The sequence below is a fragment of the Cryptomeria japonica genome, chromosome 11, assembly GCF_030272615.1.
Source record: "Cryptomeria japonica chromosome 11, Sugi_1.0, whole genome shotgun sequence".
Classification (NCBI taxonomy): domain Eukaryota; kingdom Viridiplantae; phylum Streptophyta; class Pinopsida; order Cupressales; family Cupressaceae; genus Cryptomeria; species Cryptomeria japonica.
In genome coordinates this window covers 363085845-363113225 of record NC_081415.1, presented here as the reverse complement: position 1 = coordinate 363113225, position 27381 = coordinate 363085845, and the positions used below count along the sequence as shown (strand labels likewise).

Below are 27381 nucleotides of genomic sequence, written 5' to 3'. Positions count from 1 at the left end.
TCCAAGTCATTGCTCACTCTCCTAAGCTCCTCTTTTGTCTTTTTGCCCTTGTAGCTCTCTCTCAATCTTTCTATGTTGCTAATGTGGTCTCGTTGTTCAAGATGGAAACGAAAGTCAAATTTTGAATAACATTTGCTTTACATACTTCTTTGAGACAAAATTGTATACTAAGTCAACAAAGGCAAGTTTGTGTCAACAAGCTACCATGAAGTAAAGTGCATTATAGACAGAGACCTAAAAATGCACATATTTCTTTCACTAACTATTTGATATCTACCCATTAATTTTCAAAACTTTCTTTTTCCTATTTTCTAGTCACCTCACACAAATCCTATTGACTCTAATACCAAGCAACGGCACCTAAAATGTACAAAGAAATTTTACTATGTAAAACTATATTTCTGATTTTAAGAACATATACAAAGGGCGTTGTACGATAACATATCAATCACAACGAACAAAGATAAAGAGATTATCTATGACATAAGTATCTGGAACATTTTATTGCATTAATATATGAGGTACAAACACAGAGATCTAATTATCACACCATAGCATCCAGTGATTTCCCATTCTATGATGATAGCATGATAAACTACTATGATTGAACAACTAGGACCATTACTTATAAATAGGCCTCAAGTATGATGGTTAGAACCGCTCATATACCCAAAAGTGAACATAATTTTTCAATATTGGTCATGTATGCTCAATGTCCATAAAAACAAAACAATTATTTGATTCCAATTCTTTTTCTTAAAACATAAATTTCAATCTGGCGTTCTATAGCAAATGGTAACAGCATCTATAGCGATCATCGATCAAAAATTTCTGTTCATGTCAAGCTTGAGATTGTGCTGGAAAAAAATTCTTGTATAAATATTTTTTCATACCATTTTATATCACATTTTTATTGTTTTGTCGACTCCTTTTTTACCCACTTAAATACGTAGTAATCATTTGTATTGTCTTTACTTATTCAAACTTGAAATGAAGAATTTAATATAAATGATTAAAAGGGGAAGCTGTCTTGGATCTTGACTTCAACAATCATAGCATGCAAATCACAGACTTTGATTAGATGAAAAATTGATATGGTGAAAACTGACATTTTGAAAAGTAAAATGCATGACATTTGCTAAGCATTGATTTTTCTTTACATTCAATGCATTACCATTATATTAATACTGACTGTTGAAAATGCAAGAAGAATTATCCTTAAAAATATACAGCCAAACATAAACTATTCTCAGCGAGAGTAGCTTTGAAGAATTTGCACAAGTGGGGTCTAACATGCCAAATTAGTGTCTGATTTGGAAGTGAACTGAAAAGGATACGATATTTACTTGTTGCCACAATTTTAATACTGATTCATTGGATGAAAGATTGATATAGTGGAAAATGACATTGTGAAAAAACACATGCACAGAATTTGGTGATCACTGATTACTTTTAGTATTCTATGTCTTACCAGTTACCACTACTCTAACATTGATTGTTGAAAATGCAGGAAGAATCATCCTTAAAATAACAGACAATCATAAACCATGTTTAATGAGGTGGCACCTTTGAAGGATTCGCACATGCTTGAATTAAGAGATTCACATTAACTGTTGCCAAATTTATTCTCTTCTCAATTTTGAATTATATTGCTACAGATAACTATCCTTGTTGATTAAAGGCAAGGATCATATTGCAGTCCCTCTTAAATGACATTACCTTTTGAATTGTGAAACAATAACAGAAACCATTTCAGCAATAGCCATGCTTGCTGTTAATCCCGGAGATTCAATGCCAAATAAATTTACTAACCCAGGGATACCATGTGTCTCTTTGCCCTACATGTTGTCAAAAAAAAAGCTCACAACCAGCTTATTAAAGTTTAGCATTATTGAGAAATTTGATAACTATAAATAAATATTACATCAGAACACTTCAAAAAGTATGTCATCCCAAAAAGTACTCAAAATATTTTGGATAAGCTAAAAGACATTCACATTTTTGCTCAATCATAGCGATTCAAAGCTGTACGGAGAGGTCTCCAACCCAACCAAACATTAGCATGGTCAACAGGAACTACAAATTTGAAAGTCGGTTGTAGCTAATCCAATGGTCCACAAAAATATGGACAGTGCAATGACAAGCATATATATATATATATATATATATATATATATATATATTCTTGAAGCTGTACAGAGGGTTCTACAACCCAACTAAAGATTAGCATGGTAAATAGGAACTACAGATTTTAACTTCGGTTGTAGCAAATCCAGTGGTCCGCAAAAATATTGGTGGTGCAATGATAAGAGCATATGTGTGTAGTCCACAAATAAGAAAAATATAAATTGTTTATAGTGCGTAATCATCAAACAGGTGTTAAAATTGTTGAATTTAAGAACTATTAATACATGTTGAATTGGGTATAAAAGTTGATAATATTGATTTAAAAAATATAATCCATCTTCACATCAATTTAAGGGAGTGTAAATATGCCTGCATGAGTATTTTACAAATATTTTTTTGTAGAATGAGGGGTTTGTTCTTACAATGGAAAGGCTCAAAGGAGTACACATAGAAAATCATTTGGTCAGTTGAATATTACCAAAGAGTATCAAAAAATAGTTCATATCACTATATTACGGTTACCAAGTTCAAATATCCAGATCTGCTAAGAAGGGGGGAAAAGCCTCATAATTGTAATATCCCCCTTAATTTTTTTTCAATTATTTCATTTTACAATCAACACAAACACCCATTAGGGTTAGAAAATCAAATCTCAATATTGTTGAAAGTAACCCTTTCCACCTTTTGATCACCGAGAGCCCAATCTGGGAGGGTGAGAGCATACAGTGTTGAGGGGATCGTTAGATACAAGAAACTGAAATTGATTACAATACTTGAGTGGCAAGCCAGCCCCTTCCACTTTTTCAATGGCATATACTGAATATTGAAGATCACTTGGCAGTAAACCAGCAAAGGACAATACAAGAAACTGAAGAACAATCACTCTATCGCTTATCCAGCGGGCGGACTAAAATGAAATTACAATCAACTCGACCGCTTATGCAGCGGGAGGACACTATTACAATATTCAATATAGGCGGCAAAGCCAGCCTCTTCCACTTATGCAGTGGGACTACGAGCAATAATCCAATTAGATAGCTGTTAGTACTACTAACCATCTTTACAATGCACAATATGGATTACAAATTAAGGGAAATCACTATCCAAAAGAAAGATAGGCGGCAGGCCAGCCTCTTCCACTTTGCAGTGGGTCTAAGAAAGATCAATAGAAATTGTTGTTAGTACTACAACTAGCATTACAATATGAATCATAGAAGATAAGAATGAAGAACCAACAGCTGGAAACAATTACCAAGATCTTCCTCTCTACTCCAAAGAACCCACACACTCTAAAACCAACTTCACATAAAAAACACTCCAAACTAACAATTTTTCAAATTTTGATATGCAACAACCCACACGCTGGAAACACACAGACCAGCAGCCTAAAAACTCACAAATATGCTCGTAACTCTATTCACACTCAACGGAATGACCCCCAAATGGATGCAAATGAGATATACAAGATAAACGATGAGATTAGAACCAACAAACTGCACCCAAAACCCCCAAATGAATTTATGCACGCATTCCCAGACAGCCCAACATAGTACGGCTAGGAAAGAAGTACAATTTGCATTTAAAAAATTAAATACTCAACACTAAGCTCTACAAACTTACAAACTTGATCGCTTGTGGCATTGGAAGGGAACGAGCCACTACCCAGAATGATCTGACACACGAACTGAGAGTTATGAACTAAAACATGCTACAGCCACACCAAAACTAGCAAATTGAAAATCCACACACATCACTCCAGAATCAGAAAACTAATACATAAATCCGCAACATTATCTTCAATCCACTCCTCTGAATGAAAGAGAAGTCTCTAGCTCAACTAGTTGTTGTATTGCAAACAAGAAATCAAGCTATGGCTAGGAGGTAAGCATTCGCCGAAGCTTTCACTCTGCATTTCAGCAGCATTTCATTATAAAATTGTTCTTGGATAGTCCCAAATGAAGGCCAAGGCACATATTTATAACTTCCTCCTCAAGTCGAACTTCTTTTCCCTCCAATATGGGATTAAACAACCACATTCCAATTTCCTTAATTTGCATTTCATTTCATTTCTCCAAAATCGCCCATTACTTGGTGGCAAATACACTTTATAAAAAAATACATTGATTAAGTGTATTATGGCGTTTAAAGAATAAAGTGAATCATATCATAAAATTGTCTTATTTTTCCTCCTAAGGTGTCCATCTTGCCTTAACAATAATTCACTTATTAAATATTTTCCTCAACCAAAAATAGCCCACATATAATTAAGGAAATGACTTACTTAGATATCAATATAACTTAAGCAATCCCTTTTAAATAAATCGTCCAACCTTTGCCTTAAGTTATAATTTAATTTAAAACACCATTTTTTCATCAAATACTGAACCTGCCAAAACAAGCTCCAAGGATATGGGGAAACAAGTTGAGAGAATTGCCCTGCTAGAAATAGTCACTAAATTGAGCTGAATAACCCTTGCCAAGAATAACACCAAAAAATGCTGGAAGACCAACTGCTCAACTGACCTGCCGGAAATAGCCATCTGAACAGGTCTGCTGAAATCCTACTAAAAATAGTACTTACTAAAAATAGCATACGGCTAAAAATAGTAAGTGTTTCCAAAGTGATTTTAACCACATTCTGAGCAATCGTCGCACTTACTAAAAATAGTAAGTCCAGAAAAAGTCACCCGATGCTGATGCATGTCGAACCATCCTGAAGCTCTCTGAAAACCCAGAAGGAATCCAGAACTCAAACTATCAAACTCCCACATACACCCCCTGAAAACACCAAAGAATCCTCCTAGAAAATAGGAAACCCTAATTTATGCTCCTGACTAGCCTACGGGCCTCCGGAATAGGCTAACGACCAACTGAACTAATCACTGCAGAGAAGGGGACATTACAATAATTCAGAATTCTCGTAGTAGTTTGACAAATCTGGTTTGAAAATAAACACACTTGCACTAGGAAGGGTTAAAATGTCCCAACATCCTCGATTCTTGAAAATGTTAGGAAATCTAGCTATGATTTATATAGCATAAACCTAAGTCACAAGGTTCAAATTCGAATTCGAATTTGACACCATGAAATTCGGATGAAATTCGACAAGGGAACAATTCAAAAAAAGAATTCGGATAAAATTCGCCTCATATAATTTTGTTTATTTTTGAATATATGTATACTTCTAATAAATTATAAGTATGCAGAAACCCGCGAAAATCTGATGGCGACCCTTGTTGCATACACCCGCGAAAATCCGACGGTGACCCTTGTTGCATACACCCGTGAAAATCCGACGGCGACCCAATAGATACCCGCGACACCCGCAAAAATCTGACGGCAACCCAGTAGATACCCGCGACACCCGCGAAAATCCGACGACGACCTAGTAGATACCTGTGACACCCGCGAAAATCCGACGGCGACCCAATTGCAATTGCAGACACCCGCAACCCAGTAGATACTCGTGAATCGACCAGTTGAGTTGCGTGTTTAGAGGCAGATAGCAGCGCTTTATAGAAAAAATCCGCCAAAAGTTTTCAAAAAAACCCTAAATGCATTTCAGAAACCCTCGAAAAATGCTTTTTAAATTTTAACTTAAATAAAAAAATGATGCCCTGGCTGAATTTGAACGATTTTTTGATGAAAGTTTGAAATTCGATTAAATTTGAATCTCATCCATGAAAATTGTTGTATTCTGTGACTTAGGCATAAACTAAAAGAATCTCATGAATATGATTTCCACAATATAAAAAACAAGAAATGCAAGTCAGTTTCAAATTTTTATAACATTAAAAGATTAAAAAATTATAGAACTTAAGCTCAAAACTAAAATGAAGCTTTAAATTTGAAACATGTGCAACCCCAAAACTTACTTCAACTTCAAAACCAACTACAAAATCAAATCATAGGATGTCCCACTTGTTAGAATGAATCAAATCATCGGTGTTCCCGCTTTCTTTACATGTAGAAGCACTTGAAACAGAGTTGGTACACAATGGAACTTTCTCTACTTGATGCCAAAAAAGCAGCACTTGTAGAGGTTTTTGCCATCAATGCCAAATTGTGAAAACTGGCAAAGTTGGCACTCAATGGAACTTTCTCCACTTGATGCCAAAAATGGAAGTTGTGAAGGTTTTAACCTTGGAACCATTTTTCATTTTAAAAACTAACTTCAACATAAAATTCATTTCTCACTGCCCTTCATATTTCTAAATTCCATTTTCACATGACGAATCTTGAAACTAATCTGATAACGTTTTGCCTCTATCATCTACTACCTTTCACTGGAAAAGTGAGAAAGTAACTTTTTTTTTTTAAGTTTTTTATCGTTGTGCCCCTCTTCTCAATCCAAGACTTAGAAAAAGAAAAAAGGAAATCAAAAGGAAAAAATAGCTCTTTCGGAAAAAAGAAAGTCTGATCTTTGATAGTCACTAAAACTACTTGACTTGAATTTTGAACCCTCCAAAGTGACAACTTTGTGCTTCCAAGACAATCCTCACATGTGACTCAATGAGCTGAACAAGATTTTCCTTAGCTTGAATCCTTCTTGCCTGTGCTTGGTATCCATCATCGTAGGCTTTCTTTAAACTTCACCCTTTCTTTCCTCTACTAGTGCTAGAGTCGCCTTCATGATTCATATCTTGATAATCTTCATGACAAGCAACCTACATACAACATTAGTAGACAACGGCAAACTGACACCTAAGGACCTAACTAATTTGTTAGAAAAAATAGGATAGTTGACATTGATGTGACAAGACTAACTTGACAATTGGCTACAACTATGATTTAACATAGAAAAAAATAGGCATAGCAAATTTGGGTTGCAACATGGGTTGTTGCAATTAAAAACTATGTCGACAACTCTTGTTGAATGCATTCTTTTACTTATTTTGATCAAGATCTATGATTGAGGACAATTTTGCATGTGATTTGGAGAGGAAAATATGCTCTTCTAGGGTTTGTTAAGTTTTTTCTTTCCGTCTCTCTTTTTCAGCTACTTTGAGTTTTCTTCCCTTTCTTTTGAGTTCTCCTCAGTGGGTCCAAAGTAGGGGTGAGCTGCCCCCACCATGCTCTTTCAAAAACGTTCTTGTAAACTCTAGCCCTTCGATTTAAAGGACATTTAATGGTTGCTGATGGTAGGTGGTAAGTGTAAAGTGGATCACCATAGAAATGACCCATATTCATGCATGTCTACTGTATAGGATTCTCCCATTGTTAACCTAGATGTCTAGACATTTTATAGGAATATTTCCTCGTATAGTAGAAGGTAAATTTGTAGATTTCTTGGTATGCAGTTGTTTTTGGATGATCTATATTTATGGACCAAAAAGAATTGGAAAATTAATGGGCGTTATGAATTGTGTAATTGTACCAAAGGATATTTATTGCTTTAAATCTATTTATAGATCTTATAGGGATTTGGTTTTGGGAGCATCTTTATTTTTCAAGAATGCTAGTCTTTTCATGAAACATTATCTTGTAGGTTTTGAGCCCTTTGAGTAAATGCCTCACCAACCCCTAACTGAATACATATGCAACCTCCCTCAAGAGTTTTGGTCCTAGTATGCCTTTGAAACCATAGCCAAGTCTCAAGGCTCAACGAATGATATTTTAAAACCTTTCCATGATAACGGTTTTTCTATCTACGCAAGAATCTATGCAACTAGATCTAATTGTTCCTCTTCCAAAAACTATTACTTTGAAGGCTGGTGAGTTGGAGTAAACTCAAGCTCTAGATTGCAAAAGTCTTCCATTTAGATGTCATGGATACCATGAATATGGCCATCTTATCAAAGAATGTCCAAATCTTCAAGGGGAACCACAAACACAAAAGATTAACAAGGAATTTGAGAAAGATCTAAAAGGTTTGACCAAACCCAAAAACAAGAATACCTTTAGGAAGAATAATCTTTACAAGAGGGATTAGATGTGGTAAATTAGACATAATTCCCAAAAAGTGCCTCTGAATGCTCAAAGGATCTGATGAAGGTCTATGATATCAAAGATCTTGAAAATTTATTTGACAAAAAAGAGATTGGCAAGGATCTTCAAGATCTAAAGAACACGAAACAATAGGCTTAGCTTTCCTTAGTATACTTCCAAATGTAATATTCAAACTAATCTTGGCCTTCTTGCTAATCTTCAAGATGGTTCCACTTCAGTACTTGAGGATTTAGGTAAGTCTTTTACCCATAGAAAGCTGAAAAATGAAAAGGAAGCTTTAGGCAAGCCAAGGATGGATGACTTAATAAATAACCACCCTACAAGATGCAACTTTGACAAATGTAGCTGTAGACACATAAAAATTTCCATCAAAATGTCCTCATGATTAATCATAATTTCTTCTAGTGATATCAAATGGATATCATTATATATTCATTAATATTTTCTTCCATTTGATTCATTAAATCCTTTCATTTCTCAATTCATTAAATTCCTTTTCTGAATTCATTCTTAAATCCTAGTCTCCATTATTCGTTCCTATTTATCCCCATCTCTACCATTTCCTAAATTCATTTCTTTTTATATCCTAAATTCATTTAGTTTTTGAAAAATCAGTCATTTTTCAACCATTTCTATCAACCATTTCCGTTATCCATATCTTCTTGTGCATGGTGCAAATCTGAGAGCACTAAAGTTTTAAATGCAAGATCTTGGTAGATAGGAGGGCAATGGAGTGAGATTTCTTTCAAATGCATTTGTTTTGTTTACTTTTAGTTAGTATTTTGTTGCATTTGTATTCATTAGGATGGACTTCATTGTTATGATGTTGGACTTTAATTCTTGAATACTTGGCTTATGGTTGGGCTCTAAAGGGTTCAAGAAACAATTTTCCATATCCTTCATCAACATCTGGTACACCTGATAGGATAGCCCTTGTCCTCTTAATTCGTCTTGTTTTCACTTGATAAAGATTGTTTTCTTTAAATTCGCACTATTATTATGTCTTCTTTTTCCTGATATGTTTGAAGCTTTTGGGTGACCGGTTCCTTTATTCTTATGCCTTGTACATGTTTGGAGGGAAGACTTTGGTTTTACATCTACCAGATGTATTTACTTGAAAGTTTCTTAAGTCTTTTCAACAATCATTTTGTGTATTTGCAGGCTGTGAGACCCCATTTCTTTGCTTAATAACTGTTTTATAACAGATTCCCGTGCCTTCACTATTCTTGCCATCATGATTCCTAGCTCTTTGAGCATTCTGTCCAACAGTTCCTGTCCTTGTCTATGCATAAACATTTGAAGGATTTGTGTTATACATTCTACGTGCCTTGTATCGTGCTTCCACATTCTGCAGGTTTAAAAACAGAAACGTGCTGTGTACATGCTCCACATTTTTTTGTAGTCTTAAAACAGTAACATTGCCTTGCATTCACATATTTTGTTTCTGCACTCACGTTTTTGGCAGTCCATCAAATAATTAATGTGCCTTTGTTTAAAGTCATTTTAACAGATCGATTTTGTGCATTATCTGCGGTCTTTATATTCTTGTGTGTTTTGTTTTAGTTATTTTGTGTTGTGTTTGAGTGTTGGTTTGTTGTGTTTTGTCTTGTATGTTTTTCTTTGTAGTTAGTTTTAGTTGTTAGTTTTTGTTTTGTTAGTAGTGTTGTTAGTTTTTGTTGTTTTGTTAGTATTAGTTTGGTGTGTTTTGTTTGTGATAGTTATTATTATTTTTTATTTTTTTCTTAGTATTAGTTTGGTGTGTTTTGTTTGTGTTAGTTGTTAGTTGTTTTGTTAGTATTAGTTTAGTGTTTTAGTTTGCGTAAGTTGTTAGTTGTTTTGTTAGTATTAGTTTGGTGTGTGTTAATTGTGTTTGTTTAGTGTTAGTTTTGTGTTAGTGTTAGTGTGTGTTACTTATGTTTTGTTTAGTAACACTATCCCACATTAATGGTTCTCACTTTTGCCAATGAAGAAAATTGGCGAAGGTGGAGAATTTTTTCGCGGGGGGGGGGGGGGGGGGGGGGTTCGAACAAACTAGGGGTGTTCGAGCGAGCCCCCCCTCACGGTTCAATCAAACCCACCATCGGACACAAGTTCAATCGAATTTTTAAAGGGTTCGATCGAACCCCCTTTTAAATTGTTTTTTTTAAAACTTGTATAAAAACAGAAAACGACAATTAAACTGTCATTTTCAAATTTGTATTTTTCTGTGTCCATAGGGGGTTAGAGCGAACTCGACATCAGCACCACGTCACTGTGCCCTGTCTGCAGTAGCCACCGCGTCTCACGTTTCAGCTTTCGACCTACATTATTTCAAGTGCACAAAATAGCCTTTTTTTTTTGTTTAATAATGTTTTTTTATTTATTAAATTTATTTAAAAATTAATAAATAATTTGTTTGTTAATTTATTTTTCTAATTAAATAATTGTATATTTATTGTTTTTCAGCATTTTAGAAAAACGATTGAAAATTTAATGTTTTGATTTAATGTCAATTTATTTTTAAAATTAAATAACTGTATATGTATTTTTTTTTTTACTTTTTAAAAAAATGTTATGAAAAACTTAGAAAACTAAGGTAGTAAATTAGAACTTAGAAAAACATTAGCAAAAAAAAAAATAGAAAAATGTAATAAATCTACATATAATAAATTAAAACGTTAGAAAACTTAATAAATTTAAATTTAAATAAACATTATAAAACTTAGATAACAAATTTAAACAAATTAGACAAAATAAATCCTCTACAATGTGACCCCTTTTCACATCCTATTACACACGCAACATGACCCCTTAGGACCCCTTAAGACCACATATGCCCCTAATGACACTATACGTCCCCTTAGGACCATAGAGGATCACATAGTGAACCCTAAGGGGTCATATGTGGTCCTAAGGGGTCACGCATGTGTTCTCTAACACATGCGTGACCCCTTAGGACTGCATGTGACCCCTTATAAAAGCCTAGTGTGTACGACATACCCCTTAGTCCATTACATAGTGTCCTAAGGGGTCATATGTGGTCCTAAGGGGTCACGCATGTGTTAACAAATGCGTGACCCCTTAGGACCACATATGACCCTTTATAACATCCTAGTGTGTACGACATACCCCTTAGGATCACATACTGTCCTAAGGGGTCATATGTGGTCCTAAGGGGTCACACATGTGTTCTAACACATACGTGACCCCTTAGAACTGCATATGACCCCTTATAAAATCCTAGTGTGAACGACATACCCCTTAGTCCATCACATAGTGTCCTAAGGGGTCACGCATGCGTTAACACATGTGTGACCCGTTAGGAGCACATATGACCCCTTATAACATCCTATTGTATACAACATGTACCCCTTAGGATCACATAGCGTCCTAGAAGGGGTCATATGTGGTCATAAGGGGTCATGCATGTGTGTTCTAACACTATACATGTGTGACCCCTTAGGACCACATATGACCCCTTATAACATCCTAGTGTCTACGACATACGATCCCTTAAGATCACATGTACACTGTCCTAAGGGGTCACACGTGTTCTAACACATGTGTGACCTCTTAGGACCACATATGACCCCTTATACCATCCTAGTGTACATACGACATTCCCCTTAGGATCACATAGGTCATATGTGGTCCTAAGAGGTCACGCGTGTGTTCTAACACATGCATGACCCCTTAGGACCACATATGACCCCTTATAACATCCTAGTGTACATACAACATTCCCCTTAGGACAGGGTCATATGTGGTCCTAAGAGGTCACGCGTGTGTTCTAACACACGTGTGACCCCTTAGAACCACATATGACCCCTTATTAAATCCTAGTGTGTACGACATATCGGTCCCTTAAGATCACATACATTAGTGTCCTAAGGGGTCAAGAATATGTTCTCCTAAGGGGTCATGCATGTGTTCTAACATGATCTAACCTTGTAGATTCCTTTCCAAATTTTGTTTCAAATTTTTTGTACTTGTATCTCTTGCAATTTACCATCTTCCCCATGTCAGTATCTTCATCTCTCAAAGGCAATTTGCCAACTCCCCGCATGTTCCACAAATTCCTTTTATGCAATTTATTTGACTTGTTCGTTTAGGAGGAGTTTTTTCATAACCATCACTATCTTCTCTAATCTTTCGAAACACCAGATAGTACAAATCAAATTCGATGTGATAACGACAACAAGAAGTTTCGAAGACTTTGTTTACCTTCACATAATATGGCCTTAACCGTTCAAACGTGGTTTGTCCAATCTTTATATGAAGGTTTGTTTTAGTAAACAACACATACAATTCATGATTTGTTGTGTCTAACCAATGTTTTACATGGAGATCATAATGATCAAAGCCAATCCTTTGCTTGATAACATCTCTACTGTTTGATGAAAGACGAGTATTATCATTCCAAAAACTTGTCACGAAGTTCCTAACAACATCTTCAATTCTATCTCAGAAGGGAATTGGTCTTATCTACTGTTCGAGATTTTTTACCAATGCTCACCAAACCTTTCTTAACATTATCAAAAATCGATTTTTGTAGCTGAGAAGTTTTCTTCTTTTGACTTGTTGTATCTATACCCAACAATTTCAGTGGATCTATTAAGTCTTTACGAGTAAGTACAATTGATAACAATTGAGCTTTCTCTAGTATAGTATCAAGATTTTAGAAATGAGACATTATTTCTTTTGCACTTTTATTCATTGACCTCCTTTTAGTATGTCTAGGTTCTTCACTGAGACGTTTCAACTCATCCACGTCCATTTCAAGTAAATGATCTAAATTTTTATAAGAAATATTTCTCTTCACCTGTTTAGCTAGATCCACAATATGCTCATCCATACCGGTGGTAGGAGGTAAGGAGCCTGAACCCTCTCCTTCAACCTCCATTGGTTCAACTTGGGCAAGCTCCTCCCTATGTTCATCAACTATATTGTGTTTTTCAACAAGTTCGTTTGCCTCGACTCCCGCTTCAGAACTCCCTTCTTCTCGAGCCCGTTCTGCACATAATTTAAGATGACAAAGAATATTTTTAATGCAATGAAATTCCAAGTTTAATTTGAAACCAAAATTTCAAGACATTTAGTAAAACCTAAAAATTATGTCAAAACAAGTGGACTATTATGTCATATTTAAGACCTATTATTGCATAATAAACCTCCTAATGTCACATGTAATAGGTCCTAATATGATCTTAAGGGGACTCTTGAGTATAATGTGAAATGTTTTTGCATACGTCAAGTCATATAAATAGAACCTATTATGACATAATAGGTTCTAAGTTTATGTCACATTTAAGACCTATAATCACATAATAAGTCCTAATATCACATAATAGGCCTTATTATTACTTAATATGACCACGTATGCAAAAACATTTCACATTAATATACTTGACTCCCCTTAAGACAGATATATTATGTGATATTAAAGGACCTATCACATGAAATTAAGTAGGTCTTAAATATGATATAAGTTAGAACATAAATTATGACATAATAGGTCTTATTAATTTTATGACTGAATACATGACCACATATGCAAAAACATTTCACATTATACTTGACTCCCCTTAAGACCTATATTATGCAAATATTAGGACCTATCATGTATGTGATATTAGGACATAAATTATGCGATAATCGGTCATTAATTTATCACGTACATAATAGGCCCTAATATATATCATACATATAGGTCTTAAGGCTCGGACTCAAGTATATAATGTGAAATGTTTTTGCATACGTGATCATGTTATTAAGTCACAATAGGACCTATTATGTCATATTTAAGATCTAGGTACGCAGATAATAGGTCTTAATATCACATAATAGGTCCTAGTATCACATAATATAGGTTTTAAGGGGACTCAAGTATAATGTGAAATATTTTTGCATACACTTGAAAACAAAGAAAACACAATGTTTGTTTGTTTGAAAGTGTTTGATTGTTTTTATCATGCAAGCACAAATCCTAGGGCTGGACGAGACAGTAGTTGTTGAATCTCACCTGGGGGGGTTACCCCGAGCTATGCAATTCAAAGCAGATACTTAGGTGCTTGACCCCATTGGCTCCCCTCCACGGCACTCACTTCTCCGGGGCAACCATGCACCAGTCCCCACGAAAACTCCCCGTGGCGAACTTTGTATCTTTACTAAGAACCGTAAGAATGTGAGTCGCTTCAGAGGTCCGACCTCCTGCACCAACAACTAGAAGGTTTTTGGCTTCTAACACAAAAGGTGTCTAGTAAGGGCATCCGTTCGGGTGGCTATAATCAGCAGTGTGTTACGCTTTGTTAAATGGAAGACCTCCAGCCTATAGAAGTTGTGCTCAATAGGATTTATGGGGAGTCATAACGTCGTTATAGCAACATGTAACACCCGTTGCTTGCAACTTTCATCACAAACACATTTATTTATAGTGGCTTGGAAGAATTTGGCTTTAGCTTGTTACCACTTTAGGTCGTTCCCTCTCACCGAGTCTTAAGGGCTACTCGGGAGGCAGGCCCCTTTCTAAGGATAAAACAAAAAGAGCCTATTGCTGAAGACACAAAAGACAAGTTTGCTAATTTTAGAGCACCAATTGAAGTGTTGGTTAAACTATAAAGACACATGGTTTCAAAATCTAAATTAAATTATATATTTATGGACTATCTAAATTAAATTATAAATTATAAATAATAAATGGGAAAGAGAGGGGTCCTAAAGATCTAAATTTTAAATTAAAACCATGATCTATGCAAGTTGATGGAATTTGAAATTTGCAAATACACATTATTTCAAATTAAAGCATAATTAATTTTAATTAAAACGAGATTATTTTTAATCCTACTATTTCCAATTAATTTAATAAAAATAACATCATTTAGAATTAATTAAGATAGAATTATTATATAAACTAATTTAATTAATATTATTTAAAATAATTTTCATTAAAAATACTTAACTAATACTAACAAATAAACACAATTTTTGGTACGTAATACATATAAAATTAAATAGAAATAAAAATAAAAATACATACTTGCATCATGATATCTTTGCCTTCTCTGTTCTCGATATCTTTGTTCCGTTTCGGGAGAATAATTCCTTGAAGTCTTATTTTGCCTTCTCTTCTTGTTCCCCATGCTTTTAAAATAACCTTCAAATATCTTCAAATTATTGCCCTCAAAATAATTTTCAAATGTCTTCTTTCATCCAAAAATGTGAATTGTTTTAATCATTTGTGTGTAAAAAAATGAAAAAAATTATGTATATTTATACGACTCTACTAAAATGTAAAAAAAAAAAAAAATTGGATCGGCGAGGATTCGAATGAACGCCGACAGTTACAAAAAGTCGGGTTAGTTCGAACCCAGCCGTTATATGAATGTGCATGTCATAATTTTCCCTGGGGCTTCGAGTGAAGGAGGGTCCAATCGAACCCCTTAGGGTTCGATCGGACCCCCTCTTCGCTCGAACCAATGTTCATTCGAACCCACTTGTTAGAGGTCTGTCTCTCCACAAATTTTTCAGATTTCTAAGAAATTTTTGCCTTCGGACCTCTAGTTCAAGGCACAAATGAAATAATCTTGATAACCCAAAAATATAAGATGGTAGTACTTAGAGCAAGCTTTCCAATGAGTATAATTTTATTACATTGTGAATTTATTATGTTCTTGTTTTTTTAATTTTATGGAATATTGGTTTTTCACCGAACATGAACTTCTTTGTTCAACGCATTGGGAAAAATAGGAAACTAATTCTAAAAAATATCTATGCCCTAGGTATTGATGTCTTCTTTCTAACAAAAAAAAAATTGAATTTCGATATATATAGAACAAGTTATGTGTTCAAACTTAAACCTATGTCTGAATTATGACTAGTTGGACTTCAAATCTTAATAAAATGAAAAATATTCAATATATCACTATCAAACCAACTGCAAGCCCTGGATATTGATGTTACAAACCAAAATTCGAAAGAATTGAGTTTTTATCATTTATAGAAAAAAAGTTATGCGTTTCGAGAGGCACATCACTCTTAAAAAATGTAGTTTGCTATAAAAAACTACTTTTCGAGGGAGATGGAAAAATTAAAAAAAAATTCTGAAAAAAAATTTGAAAAAAATATATATAGAATCTACAGACAAAATGCTACAAATCACTAATTTACATCATCTTCAAATTCTTAATAGTTTAAAAGTTATAGTTCTCGGAAGTTAAAGATTATTTTAAAAATGTTCATCTCAATGTCAAAAGTGGCAAAAAAGTGGGAACCATTATTGTGAGTTCACACATTAGTGTTAGGGTGTGTTAGTTATGTTTAGTTTAGTGTTAGTTTTGTTTAGTTTGTGTGTTACTTTTTTGTGTTTGTGTTTTGTGTTTAGTGTTTAGTTTAGTTTGTTAGTGTTTAGCTTGTTTTGTTTGTGTTTTGTGTTAAGCTTGTTTTGTTTGTGTCAGTGTTTAGTTTGTTATGTGTTGAGTGAGTGTCTTTGTTAGTATTACTTTGTTAGTGTCTTTCTTAGGTTTTTTGTGTTGGCTAATGTAGATTTTTTTTAGTGTGTTTTTAGTGTGATTAATGGGTTTTCAGTTTGCTTTTTGATTTTTGGACTAATCTTGATGGACTAACAAGTTGTGCGGGTTATCCTCGTATGTCAAAGACTTGAAAACAAAACTACTAACACTTTGTGGATGTAGATTTTGTTGGGTTTTCATAAACTAAATCAGATTTAATGGTTAACGAACCTTGCTTGTTTTAGATTACTCCACATTTCGTTTGGTGCTTAAAAAGAACAAGTGTTTGATATGTCTAGTGCATTTGCACATTTAGTGTTATTAAATCCCAAGATAGTAACAAAAGTATCCTCTCCCCTTGCCATTGGGATCTTGGGTGTAAGAGAAATTGTTATTATCTTTAGAGAGGCCTGCCCTGTGGTAAAAAGTACTCACCCAAGAAAACGACCTCAAGCGGTATTTTCAATTCGGTCTGCTATATAAATTGGCTAGAGGGTGAAAGCCTTTTGCTTCTTGGTGTTTAGCCATTCCGCCAGCTCCATACATATCCACACTTGTGTGCAATATATCAGACCTTACAACAAGGGGGGAAGCTCCCTTCGAGGGTGGGGAGACCTGACGCTTGAATGGACATCGAGTCCCTAAATTCTTACTAGAAACCATTGTTGTAGAAGGCCCAAAACCCTTTACCTGTTGTTGCAGGAGGTCACAACTCCGAAGCCACCCCATACATACTATTCATTGTTGAGACAGGAAATTCCCCAATCCATAAGGTCTTCGGACCTTCACGATAAGCGAAAGGGTGTGTCGGTGCCATGGAGGGGAGCGAACGCCATCAGATTGCTATCTATCCGCTTTGTCTTAGTATATCGGATTTATCCGTAGTGAGGACCCAGCAAGTACTATCCATTTTCCAAACCTAGGGTGTACATGCTTACAAGTGTCTTCAAATTGTCAAAACCAATGAAAAATTTGGGCTTATCTAGGCCCCCATTCAGACTTTTACTTTGATCTTGTTTCAGAGTCAAACAAGTCATTGTGTATGTCGTGTTTTATGTGTGTGTTCAAAAAAAAATCAAAGCCACACTTCAAACCGAAAACATTGCAAACTTGGTCAAACAAACAACACCGACACCAAACATTGAACCTACACCTTTGAAACGAAGAACTCAAAACACAATCATTCCAAATCTCTAAGGACATCATTCTTCAATTCTGATCTTTTAGTTTCAACCTTCAATCCTTGCATATTTAGATCATTCCATTTAGTCATATACCTAGTCCTTGCATATTTAGATCATTTCATTTAGTCATATACCCATTGCATATCCATCATTGGTCAAAACAAAGCTCTTAGTTTGTATCTAGGTCACTCTATTTGGTCTTAAATTAGACATTGGCTATCATATCACCTTTACCACTTGAGGTCTATCATACTTGAGTTGGGAAGCATATTAATATCTTAGGATAGGGTAACTTGCTTGGAGTCCATCATCTCCTACCTTAGCATACCCTTCTTTGATCATTGTCCTTGTGTCTATCCATCATAGCACAAGCTAACCTTACCTACATAATCATTTCCAAACCTAGAGTTACCTTCAACATACTTTATAGTTGTCATCATTGAAATCAGTCTAAAACCTCATAATGGTCTTCATAATTCATTTGAACTCTAGTTAAATTGCACTCTTTAGGTTCTCCTTGCATTCTAGAATTTGCATTTCATCCAAAACTTTGAATCCCATACAATGTCATATAGGTCAAAGATCAGAATTATCACTCATGCCACCTAAGACTAGGAGTGGAACAAGAAAGAGAAGAAGAAAAACATTATGAGCCACTTGATGAAGAAGTACAACATGCTGAAATTGTACAGGATCAAGAAAATGAAAGTAGTAGCAACAGTAGTGGTGAGGAAGTAGATCAAGAACATGTGGAACAAGCACCCAATGATAAAAGGTTTCTCAAATTATTCAAAAAAGTGGTAAAAAGTGATCCAAAACGTTATTTCAAAGCTATTGTTAATCAAGGAATAAAGGTGCCTCCTGATTTTGATGCATCCTTGCTCATAGATGCGAAAGTTGGATCTAATAAGTCTAAAAGCTCTAAAACATGCAATAAGGACAAAGTGAAGGATCGTAGACCTTTTTACCTTAAGATCAGATTATAAGAGCTCTACAAAGACAACCAAACCAACACCTACAAATGATACTCTATTGGATGAACTTAAAGCACTAAAACAAGAATTGGATGCCATAAAAAATGCTCAGACTTCATCTAGCAAGTTTTCTATCGAGGATATATGTCCTTATTCTTTCAATCCGAGCATTCCAATGCCACCTTTTCCTAGTCATTGGGAGATACCAAAACTTGATAAATATAGAGGAAAAGGGGATCCTAAGGATCGCTTGAGAAAATTTTGTGCTACAACTTTGGAATTTTCTATTGATGAGAAATACCTTATGAGATTATTTCCTTGAAGTCTTGGGGGAAGCGCCATGGAATGGTTTTCAAGATTACCTCCAACTATCAAGTCTTTTTCAAGAATTGGCTGACAAATTTAACTCACGCTATGCATACAATTGTGAACATGAAGTGACCATGTCAGATCTTTTTAATACCAAACAAAGACAATGAGAAGCATTTGTCTCATTTTTACAAAGATGGATGCATTTGACAAACAAAGCGTCTTACAATATTCCTGATAAGCAATTGGTTGATCTCTTTTGTCGAAATTTGAATAGAGAAATTGGAAAGGAACGTCGTCTCAAATGTTTAGACTCCTTTGATGAAGTAAATAGAAATGTGAGTTTGAATTGAACAAGCTCTTATAGATGATGGCACTATTAAGATATATAGCGCCAAAGATCATAAAGCAGGCTCTAGTTCAAACAACAATAAAATACCTTTTTGGGCTAAGAACAAGAATGTGGTTAATGATGGAGTCGTTGATGCAAAAGCTGGTAAAGGCACACAACCAATTTATAACCTTAAATGTTCCTCCTCAGATCAAGGAAAAGAGAAGCAGAAAACCTTTCCTAAACGAACTTTCACACCATTGGGAGAGTCACTTGAGCCTTCATTGAAAGAACATCTTGAAAATGATCTCATAGCATTGCTGGAAATGAGAGAATACAATCAACAAATCAAACCTCCATGGTGAAATGACAATCACTTTTGTGAATATCATCACCATAAAGGACACAAAACTAACAGTTCCAATTGACTTCGACATGTGATACAAGATCTTATTGATGATGGTAAGATTGCAGTCAATGGACATACCCCTTCTAGTAACTTTGATCGTGAGATGTTTAATAATCTCTTCCCTAAGCATGAAAAGGATAAAGGAAAAGCCACTAAATTTGGTGATGGTGTTAATTATACTAATGCTCAATATGACTATTGCATAAACCATATTAGTGAGGCAGATAACTATGTTAATACTTTCATTATAAAAGGGAAAGAAACTAAATGCAATGTCACCACACGCACAAGCACAGTTACCCTTAGAGGTCCTAATTCCAAACCCATTGTGCAACCTTCACAATATAACCTTATAGAACATTTAGGGAAGAGGCCTGCAGAGATTTCTATGCTTGAGCTTTTATGCCTATCTCCTGAGCATAAAGCTATCCTTGATAAAAGCACTAGCTAATACTACAATGCCGACTGACCTACATGTAGACCAATTCCAAGCTATAGTGGGACATATTGCCTCCCCTCACACTCTCACTTTCACGGAAAATGATGATTCATCCATGCAACAACCTCACAATGCACCTCTACATATTGAAGCTTTCACACATAAAGTTAAGATCAAGCCAGTTTTGATAGATGGAGGAGCAAGTCTCAATATTTGTACTTTGAAAGTAATCACAAAATTAGGGTTCTCTAAGAGCGCAATGGATTCGAAAAAGAAAATTACAATCAAAGCTTATGATGAAGAGGAATGTTCATCTAAAGGATCAGTTACATTGCCAATCAAGGTTATACCTGTGGTAAAGAATATGGTTTTCCAAGTCCTTGATCTCCCTTTGACTTACAATATTCTCCTTGGAAGACCATGGATTCATGCAAGGAAAGCTATACCCTCTGCATACCATCAATGTATAAAATTCTAGTATAATGGCATTGAAATAACTATACCAGGAGATCCAAATCCCTTTATGTATTGCAATAATCTAAATCCTAAGACTAAATCCACAATTCCTAGCAATCATGAAGAGCTACCTTCTCAAGCATATGTTGATCCTGAATCTTGAAAAGAATCCACATCTAAATCCAATGAGGCTAAGATAAAAATACAAGTAAAAGAACAAGGAGTGGGAGAATATACCATGAATCATGCTCTTTGCATTGGAAAGTTACCTTTGTCTCCACAAACTTATGGCAAACCAAAAATGACCAAAAGCACATCGGATATCACTACTATGGTCTGCAAACCAATAATATTCATAAAATGGGGAGCCTTGTATGATGAAATGGAAGATCTCCTAAGTTGGTTGTGCAAAGATGAAGACATAGAAAAAGAATAAGATAAGAAATCTGAGGTTAAGATACCAGCTAAACAACATGGAAAAGGACTTGAGATAATGGAACAATATGGCTATGATGGTCACAGTCCTACTGGTTGACAAAAGCAAGGTATACTTGGACCAATACAACCTGATGGTGGACATAGAGTTCCTATTTTAGGTTATGATACACAGAAAGATAAGACCTTGAGTACTAAGGGCAACTCGATAAGGTAGGGGAGTCTTCTAACACAACACAGGCTGAAGAGGAAGGTACCATCAATGACTATGATGACTTCATTGACATATATGACAATGATACTATTTGTACCCTTGATTGAGTTCACAATCTTGAGCCTAAACATAATCCCTTACCCTTCGTCCATCCTCAACTTATTGATTGGGACCAACAAGTACCACCACAATTAGACATATTTCAAAATGATGAAGCAATCATAAACTTTGTCAGAGCACAAATTGACTTACCTCTTGGGGATCACAAAGTTAGTTTCACCATAGAAATCAACAGTGTGGCTTACTTCGGAGAGGGTGCCAAGCCTTTCGATCGCAAAATTATAGAAAATATAAATAGGTCTTCTAGTGAAAACTGCTTCGCGTCACTATTAGACCTTAAAAAAAAGTAAAATAAAGGACATATCCAAAGGTGAAAACCTCTCTGAGGTGCCTAAGGATGAAAGGCTTGACACACTTCCCTTACCGTCTTATCATGAAAAATCATCCATGTTGGTTGAGAAAACAGTGGGTGCAAACTTGGGAACAAAAGAGAAACCAAAAACCATACATCTAGCAGAATCATTGAAACTTGAAGAAAGAGCAACATTTATACAATTATTCAAGGAAAGACAGGTTAACTTCGCTTGGTCCTATGCAGATATGTTGGGGCTTGATCTTGATTTAGTTATGCATCACTTGTCTTTGCCACCGGGGGCAAAACCTATCAAACAAAAGTTAAGAAAAATGCACCCGCAAGTGGCGTTATTGGTAAAGGCAGAATTGCAAAAGTTGCTAGATGTGGGATTCATAAGACTATTTGACTATGTAGAGTGGATTTCCAACCTAGTACCAGTTTCAAAACTTGATGGGAATGTTAGTGTTTGCACAGATTTCAGGGATTTAAACAAAGCTTGTCCTAAAGATAACTTACCACTTCCAAATATTGACATTATAGTGGATTTAATAGCAAGGCACAAGATGTTATCCCTCATGGGTGGTTTCTCGGGCTACAATCAGATCAAAATTGCTTCTGAGGATCAAATTAAGGCAGCATTCACTTGTCCTTGGGGAACTTTTTGTTGGAATGCCATGCCCTTCGGTTTGAAGAATGTCAGAGCTACTTATCAACGTGCAATTACCACTATCTTTCATGACATGATGCATACATATTTGGAAGATTATGTAGATGATTTGCTTGGGAAATCTTACACCAGAGATGGACATTTGGAAATATTGGACAAGAACTTCACATGATTAGGGAAATACAAGGTGCAATTGAATCCAAACAAATGTATCTTTAGGGTAACCTTTGGGAAGCTCCTTGGATACATTGTCTCATCTAAAGGAATTGAAGCCGACCCTGCCAAAGTTAAAGCCATACTTGAAATGTCTCCACCAAATAATATCCATTAGTTGAGATCATTGCAAGGAAAATTACAATCTATCCACCATTTTATAGCACAACTTGTAGATAAATGTCAACCATTTCAGCACCTATTACATAAGAATGTTCCATTCAAATGGGATGACAAGTGTGAGCAAGTTTTTCAAAAGATCAAAGAATACTTGATGTCACCACCACTGTTAGTACCTCCTTCAGATGGCAAGCCCCTACTCCTTTATATATCAGCGACTACCACAACATTGTGGGCACTTTTGGCACAACATGATTCAAAAGGAAAGGAAGGTGCTATTTATTATATCAATCATACTCTAGTGGGATATGAGCTCAACTATACTCCTATTGAAAGGGCATGCCTTGCAATAGTTTTTGCCTCACAAAAGCTGCGACATTACATGATTACACATTAGACGAAGCTCATTGCAAAGATGGATCTTCTTAAGTACCTTTTGAGTAAAGCAACACTTATAGGACGACTGGCTAAATGGGTCATGATTCTTAGTAAGTTCAACATTGAATATGTGGAGAGAAAAACAATAAAAGGACAACCTATAGCGGATCAACTTGTTGATGCTCCTATGACAGATGATCATCCCCTTATCACGAAATCACCTAATGAATCAATATTTAACATGGAATCTGTACATCTTTGGACTTTATATTTTGATGGCTCCTAGGTGGTTCTAGCGCTAGCATTCTCTTTGTCAAACTGCAAGGGCATTGTATACCAAAGGCTTACAAGATATGTTTTCCATGTACCAATAACATTGCAGAATATGAGGCATTGATTTTTGGGCTCCGTATGGTTGTACAATGGAAAATCCTAGAGTTAAGTGTTCTTGGTGACTCTCAGCTAGTAATGAGACAAGTTAATGATGATTACAAAACAAAGGATAAAATGCTAATGTCGTACAAGAGAATGGTGGATGACTTTAAAGCTTATGTAATAGAGATTACTTTTGAACAAATTCCCAAGGACAATAACAGAGCAGCTAACGCAATGGCCACAATAGCATCACTTGTAATAATGCAAAGTAACAACGCATACTGTGAATTCTTGCTAGAACCACTCTTGGAACCCGCCTATAATCTGCCACATTTTAAGATGATATGTCTTATCATTGGTCTTGATTCCCAGTGGTATGGAGACATCTATGCCTATTTATGTGACAATACCCTACCACTTGAGTTCTCCAATAAATCACGTAAAACCTTTATACATTGAGTTTCCAGTTGTGTCATTTTAGTCGATACCCTATATCGTCAGGGTCTCGATGGTACCTTACTTAGATGTCTTGAGCGTGACAATGCCAACGTTGCCTTGCCAAAGGTGCACAAAGGTATATGTGGGGCACATTCTAGCAGTCCTACCATAGCTAAGAAACTCTTGCGCACTAGTTACTACTAGCCTACCATGGAAAAGGATGCTTATTAGTTTGTCAAGAAATGCAAGCAATGTCAGATACATGAGACTAGATTCATGCACCTATGCAAGAATTACAACCAACTATTACATCTTAGCCAAACTGTCAGTGGGGACTTGGCCTTGTGGGCAAAATCCATCCACCTTCATCCAATTGCCATAAATTCATCATAACTGCCATAGAATATTTTACAAAATGGATAGAAGTTGTTCCTCTCACCCATGTCACTGGTAAACAAATTGCTACCTTCATCCATGTTAATGTTATCATAGCTATGGTCAGATTCCTTCAGGCCGACATAGCCAATATAAATGTCTAATTGGCCTATCGGCCTTAGACATTTATAGGTTCGATTTATATATGATGTCAACTTTGCATTTGTAAATTAAATAAAATGTTTTGAAATATAACCAATTGTTAAACCCGCCACCCTTGGTGAAAAGACGTGTTAGTTATAATGAAACCGATCCTTGGTGAAGAGACGTGTTGGTTAGTGATAAGCCGACTCTTGGAATAGACATGTTGCTTGGAATCACCCACATATGGGTACATATAGATCGACTCCCTCTCTCTAAAGTATCAAATAACATAACAAGCAGATCAATTAAGACATACAACAGATTGAGTCATCTACAGCAGTTCCAAGTAGAAGATTTTTGAGTAGAAGATTTTCGGCTCTCCTTCACACTACATTCAAACTTGGGCGTATTCATCATCTTCATCAAGGAGATCAAAGTTAATATAATAATTGGCACCATTATAGTTGCAGATCGGCCTTGTTGGTGGCCTCATATCTGGCTGTGTATATAGCCATATTGTATTCATTCACTTCATTAATTATAAGAGATTTATAGCTGGGTTTTTTCTCCCTCATGTTGGAGAGTTTTCCCAAGGTACATGTTGTGCATTTTTTATTGAATTATCTTCTATCTAATCTGATCATAAAACTTAACATTGGTATCAGAGCCATGGTGAAGTAGATCGTGATCAGAATTTTCTATAAGCAACAATTTATTCTTATTCTAAGAAGTAGTTCCTTGAAGCGAAAGTGGTGAATGGACTTAAAGTCGAGGATAGGCTTGAAGGCGCATCAAACTTCACTTTGTGGAAGTTTAGAGTGCTTATTGCACTTGAAGAAAATGATCTTCTTCAGTTTGTGGAGGAAAAAAACTTATCTGAGCCAGAAGATCAAGAGGAGAAACTTCAATTCAAGAAGAATGCCATAAAAGCGAAAAAGATATTGATTGACTCCATGAGGGATCACTTAGTGCCTCTCATTTCCAAGATGACAACTGCAAGAGACATGTTCAAGACCTTGGAAGGCCTATATGAGATTAACAACACAAGTAGGGCTCTTGCATTGAGGCAACAACTTCATCAAGTCAAGATGGCGAAAGGAGAATCAGTCATGTCATTCTTCATGAAGATCTCAGAACTGAGGGATCAACTAAGCGCTATTGGAGACCTAGTGGTAGACAAAGATCTTGTCATGTTGGCATTGAATGGCCTTCCTCATTCTTGGGAGCCATTTATTCAAAGTATAAGTGGGAGATCCAAATTGCCTAAGTTCGATCGCCTTCGTGCGGATTGCATCCAAGAATAATCTAGATTGGCTGCAAGGGGAATTATCAAAGGTTCTCAAAATGAAGACACTCGTGTTCTTGCCACTCAATCTTCCAAGAAAGGAAGAAATTGGAAGAAAGGCAACTTCAATAGGAATAGAGATCAAAGATCAAATTCTGCATCTAATTCAAAGAAGAAGAAGAAAGATCTCTCTCACATTCAGTGCTTTAGATGTGTCAAGTTTGGTCACTATGCAAGAGATTGTTTGACAAGGTCTAAGCAACAAATGGAAAACATTAATGAAGTCTCAACTCAAAAGAAAGCAGAAGACAACTCTAATCGATTCCTCTTCATATCTGCCTTATCATGTAATGTTCCCACGGATAGTGACACTTGGCTAATTGATAGTGGAGCTTCTCGACACAACACAGGCTATCGAGAACATCTTTCGGATTTAGTGGAAAGGGAGTCTAATCTTCAAGTGATCATTGAAGATTATGCATGCTATTCAGTGAAAGGATTTGGTGCTACATCACTCAACCTAGAATTTGTAATTTCTCTTCATCTAAGTGATGTCTTATTCGTGCTAAGAATCAAGACGAATCTTATATCTATATCAGCCTTGGAGGATAAAGGTTATCAAATAGCATTTTCTGAAGGAAGAGTTCTCGCATGGCCAAAGAACTCCAGCATCAAGACTGCACGTGTGATTGGGAATCGGCATGAGAGTTTGTACAAGCTTTCCAATCATCCAGTTCAAGCTCTTCTATGTGACTCTTCCAGTTCCAGCAAACTATGGCATAGAAGACTTGGGCATCTACATTTCAGGGCTCTTCCATCATTGGAGAAGATGGTTAAAGGTATTCCTAAACTTAGTCACGTACATGATGGTACTTGTAAAGGTTGTGCTATGGGTAAAAATACTAAAGAGTCCATTTCATAGCAGTGAAAGTAGGTCAAAAGAAATTTTAGATCTTGTACATTCTGATTTATGTGGTCCAATGTCAATAGCATCCCTAAGTGGATTTTTATATTTTGTAACTTTCATAGATGACTACTCTAGGAAGACGTGGATTTATTTCTTAAGGTCTAAAGAGTCTAATGAAGTCCTAAGTAGATTTAAAGAGTTTAAGGCTCAAGTAGAAAACTTATCTAGAAAGAGAATTAAAGTTTTAAAGTCTGATAATGGAAATGAATACACATCTGGTAGCTTTCGTGATTTCTGTATTGAGGCAGGGATCAAGAGGGAGTTTTGTGTCCCTTACAACCCATAGCAGAATGGGGTTGCAGAAAGAAAGAACAGATCCATTGTTGAAGTTGCAAAAGCCATCATACATGATCAAGACCTTCAAACCTTTCTTTGTCCAGAAGCTTCTAGAACAACAGTGTATGTTCAGAATAGATGTCCTCATCGGATATTGCAGAATATGACTCTAGAGGAAGCTTTTTCAGGGATTAAGCCTGATGTCAGTCACTTGAGGATCTTTGGTTGTCCAGTGCATGTTCATATACCCAAAGACAAACGAACCAAGTTGGAACCTTCTCGCAAGAGAGGAATATTTGTGGGCTACAGTGAAAACCTCTAAAGCCTACCGAATTTACATTCCCCGTGAGAAGCAAAGATGTTACATTTGAGGAAGATGTTGCATTCAGAAAAACTAAAGGTTCATGCATGGAGA

At 35.7% G+C, this 27381-nt stretch overlaps 1 protein-coding gene across 2 annotated transcripts in view; it reads right to left on the bottom strand.

Moving 5' to 3' along the window:
• Positions 1 to 1392: 1392 nt before the first annotated feature.
• LOC131049227 (L-2-hydroxyglutarate dehydrogenase, mitochondrial) overlaps positions 1393 to 27381 on the bottom strand; it is a 170913-nt gene continuing 144924 nt past the window's right edge. Inside the window, exons 5-6 of one of the 2 annotated variants that reach the window (XM_057983271.2) lie at positions 15092 to 15208; positions 1393 to 1838 (exon numbers count right to left, since the gene is read on the bottom strand). In XM_057983271.2, the coding sequence (XP_057839254.2) occupies positions 1716 to 1838; positions 15092 to 15208 (240 nt within the window). In that variant the 3' untranslated portion in view covers positions 1393 to 1715. The remainder of the gene's footprint in view (positions 1839 to 15091; positions 15209 to 27381) is intronic. The other variant, XM_057983272.2, reaches the window with a different exon arrangement.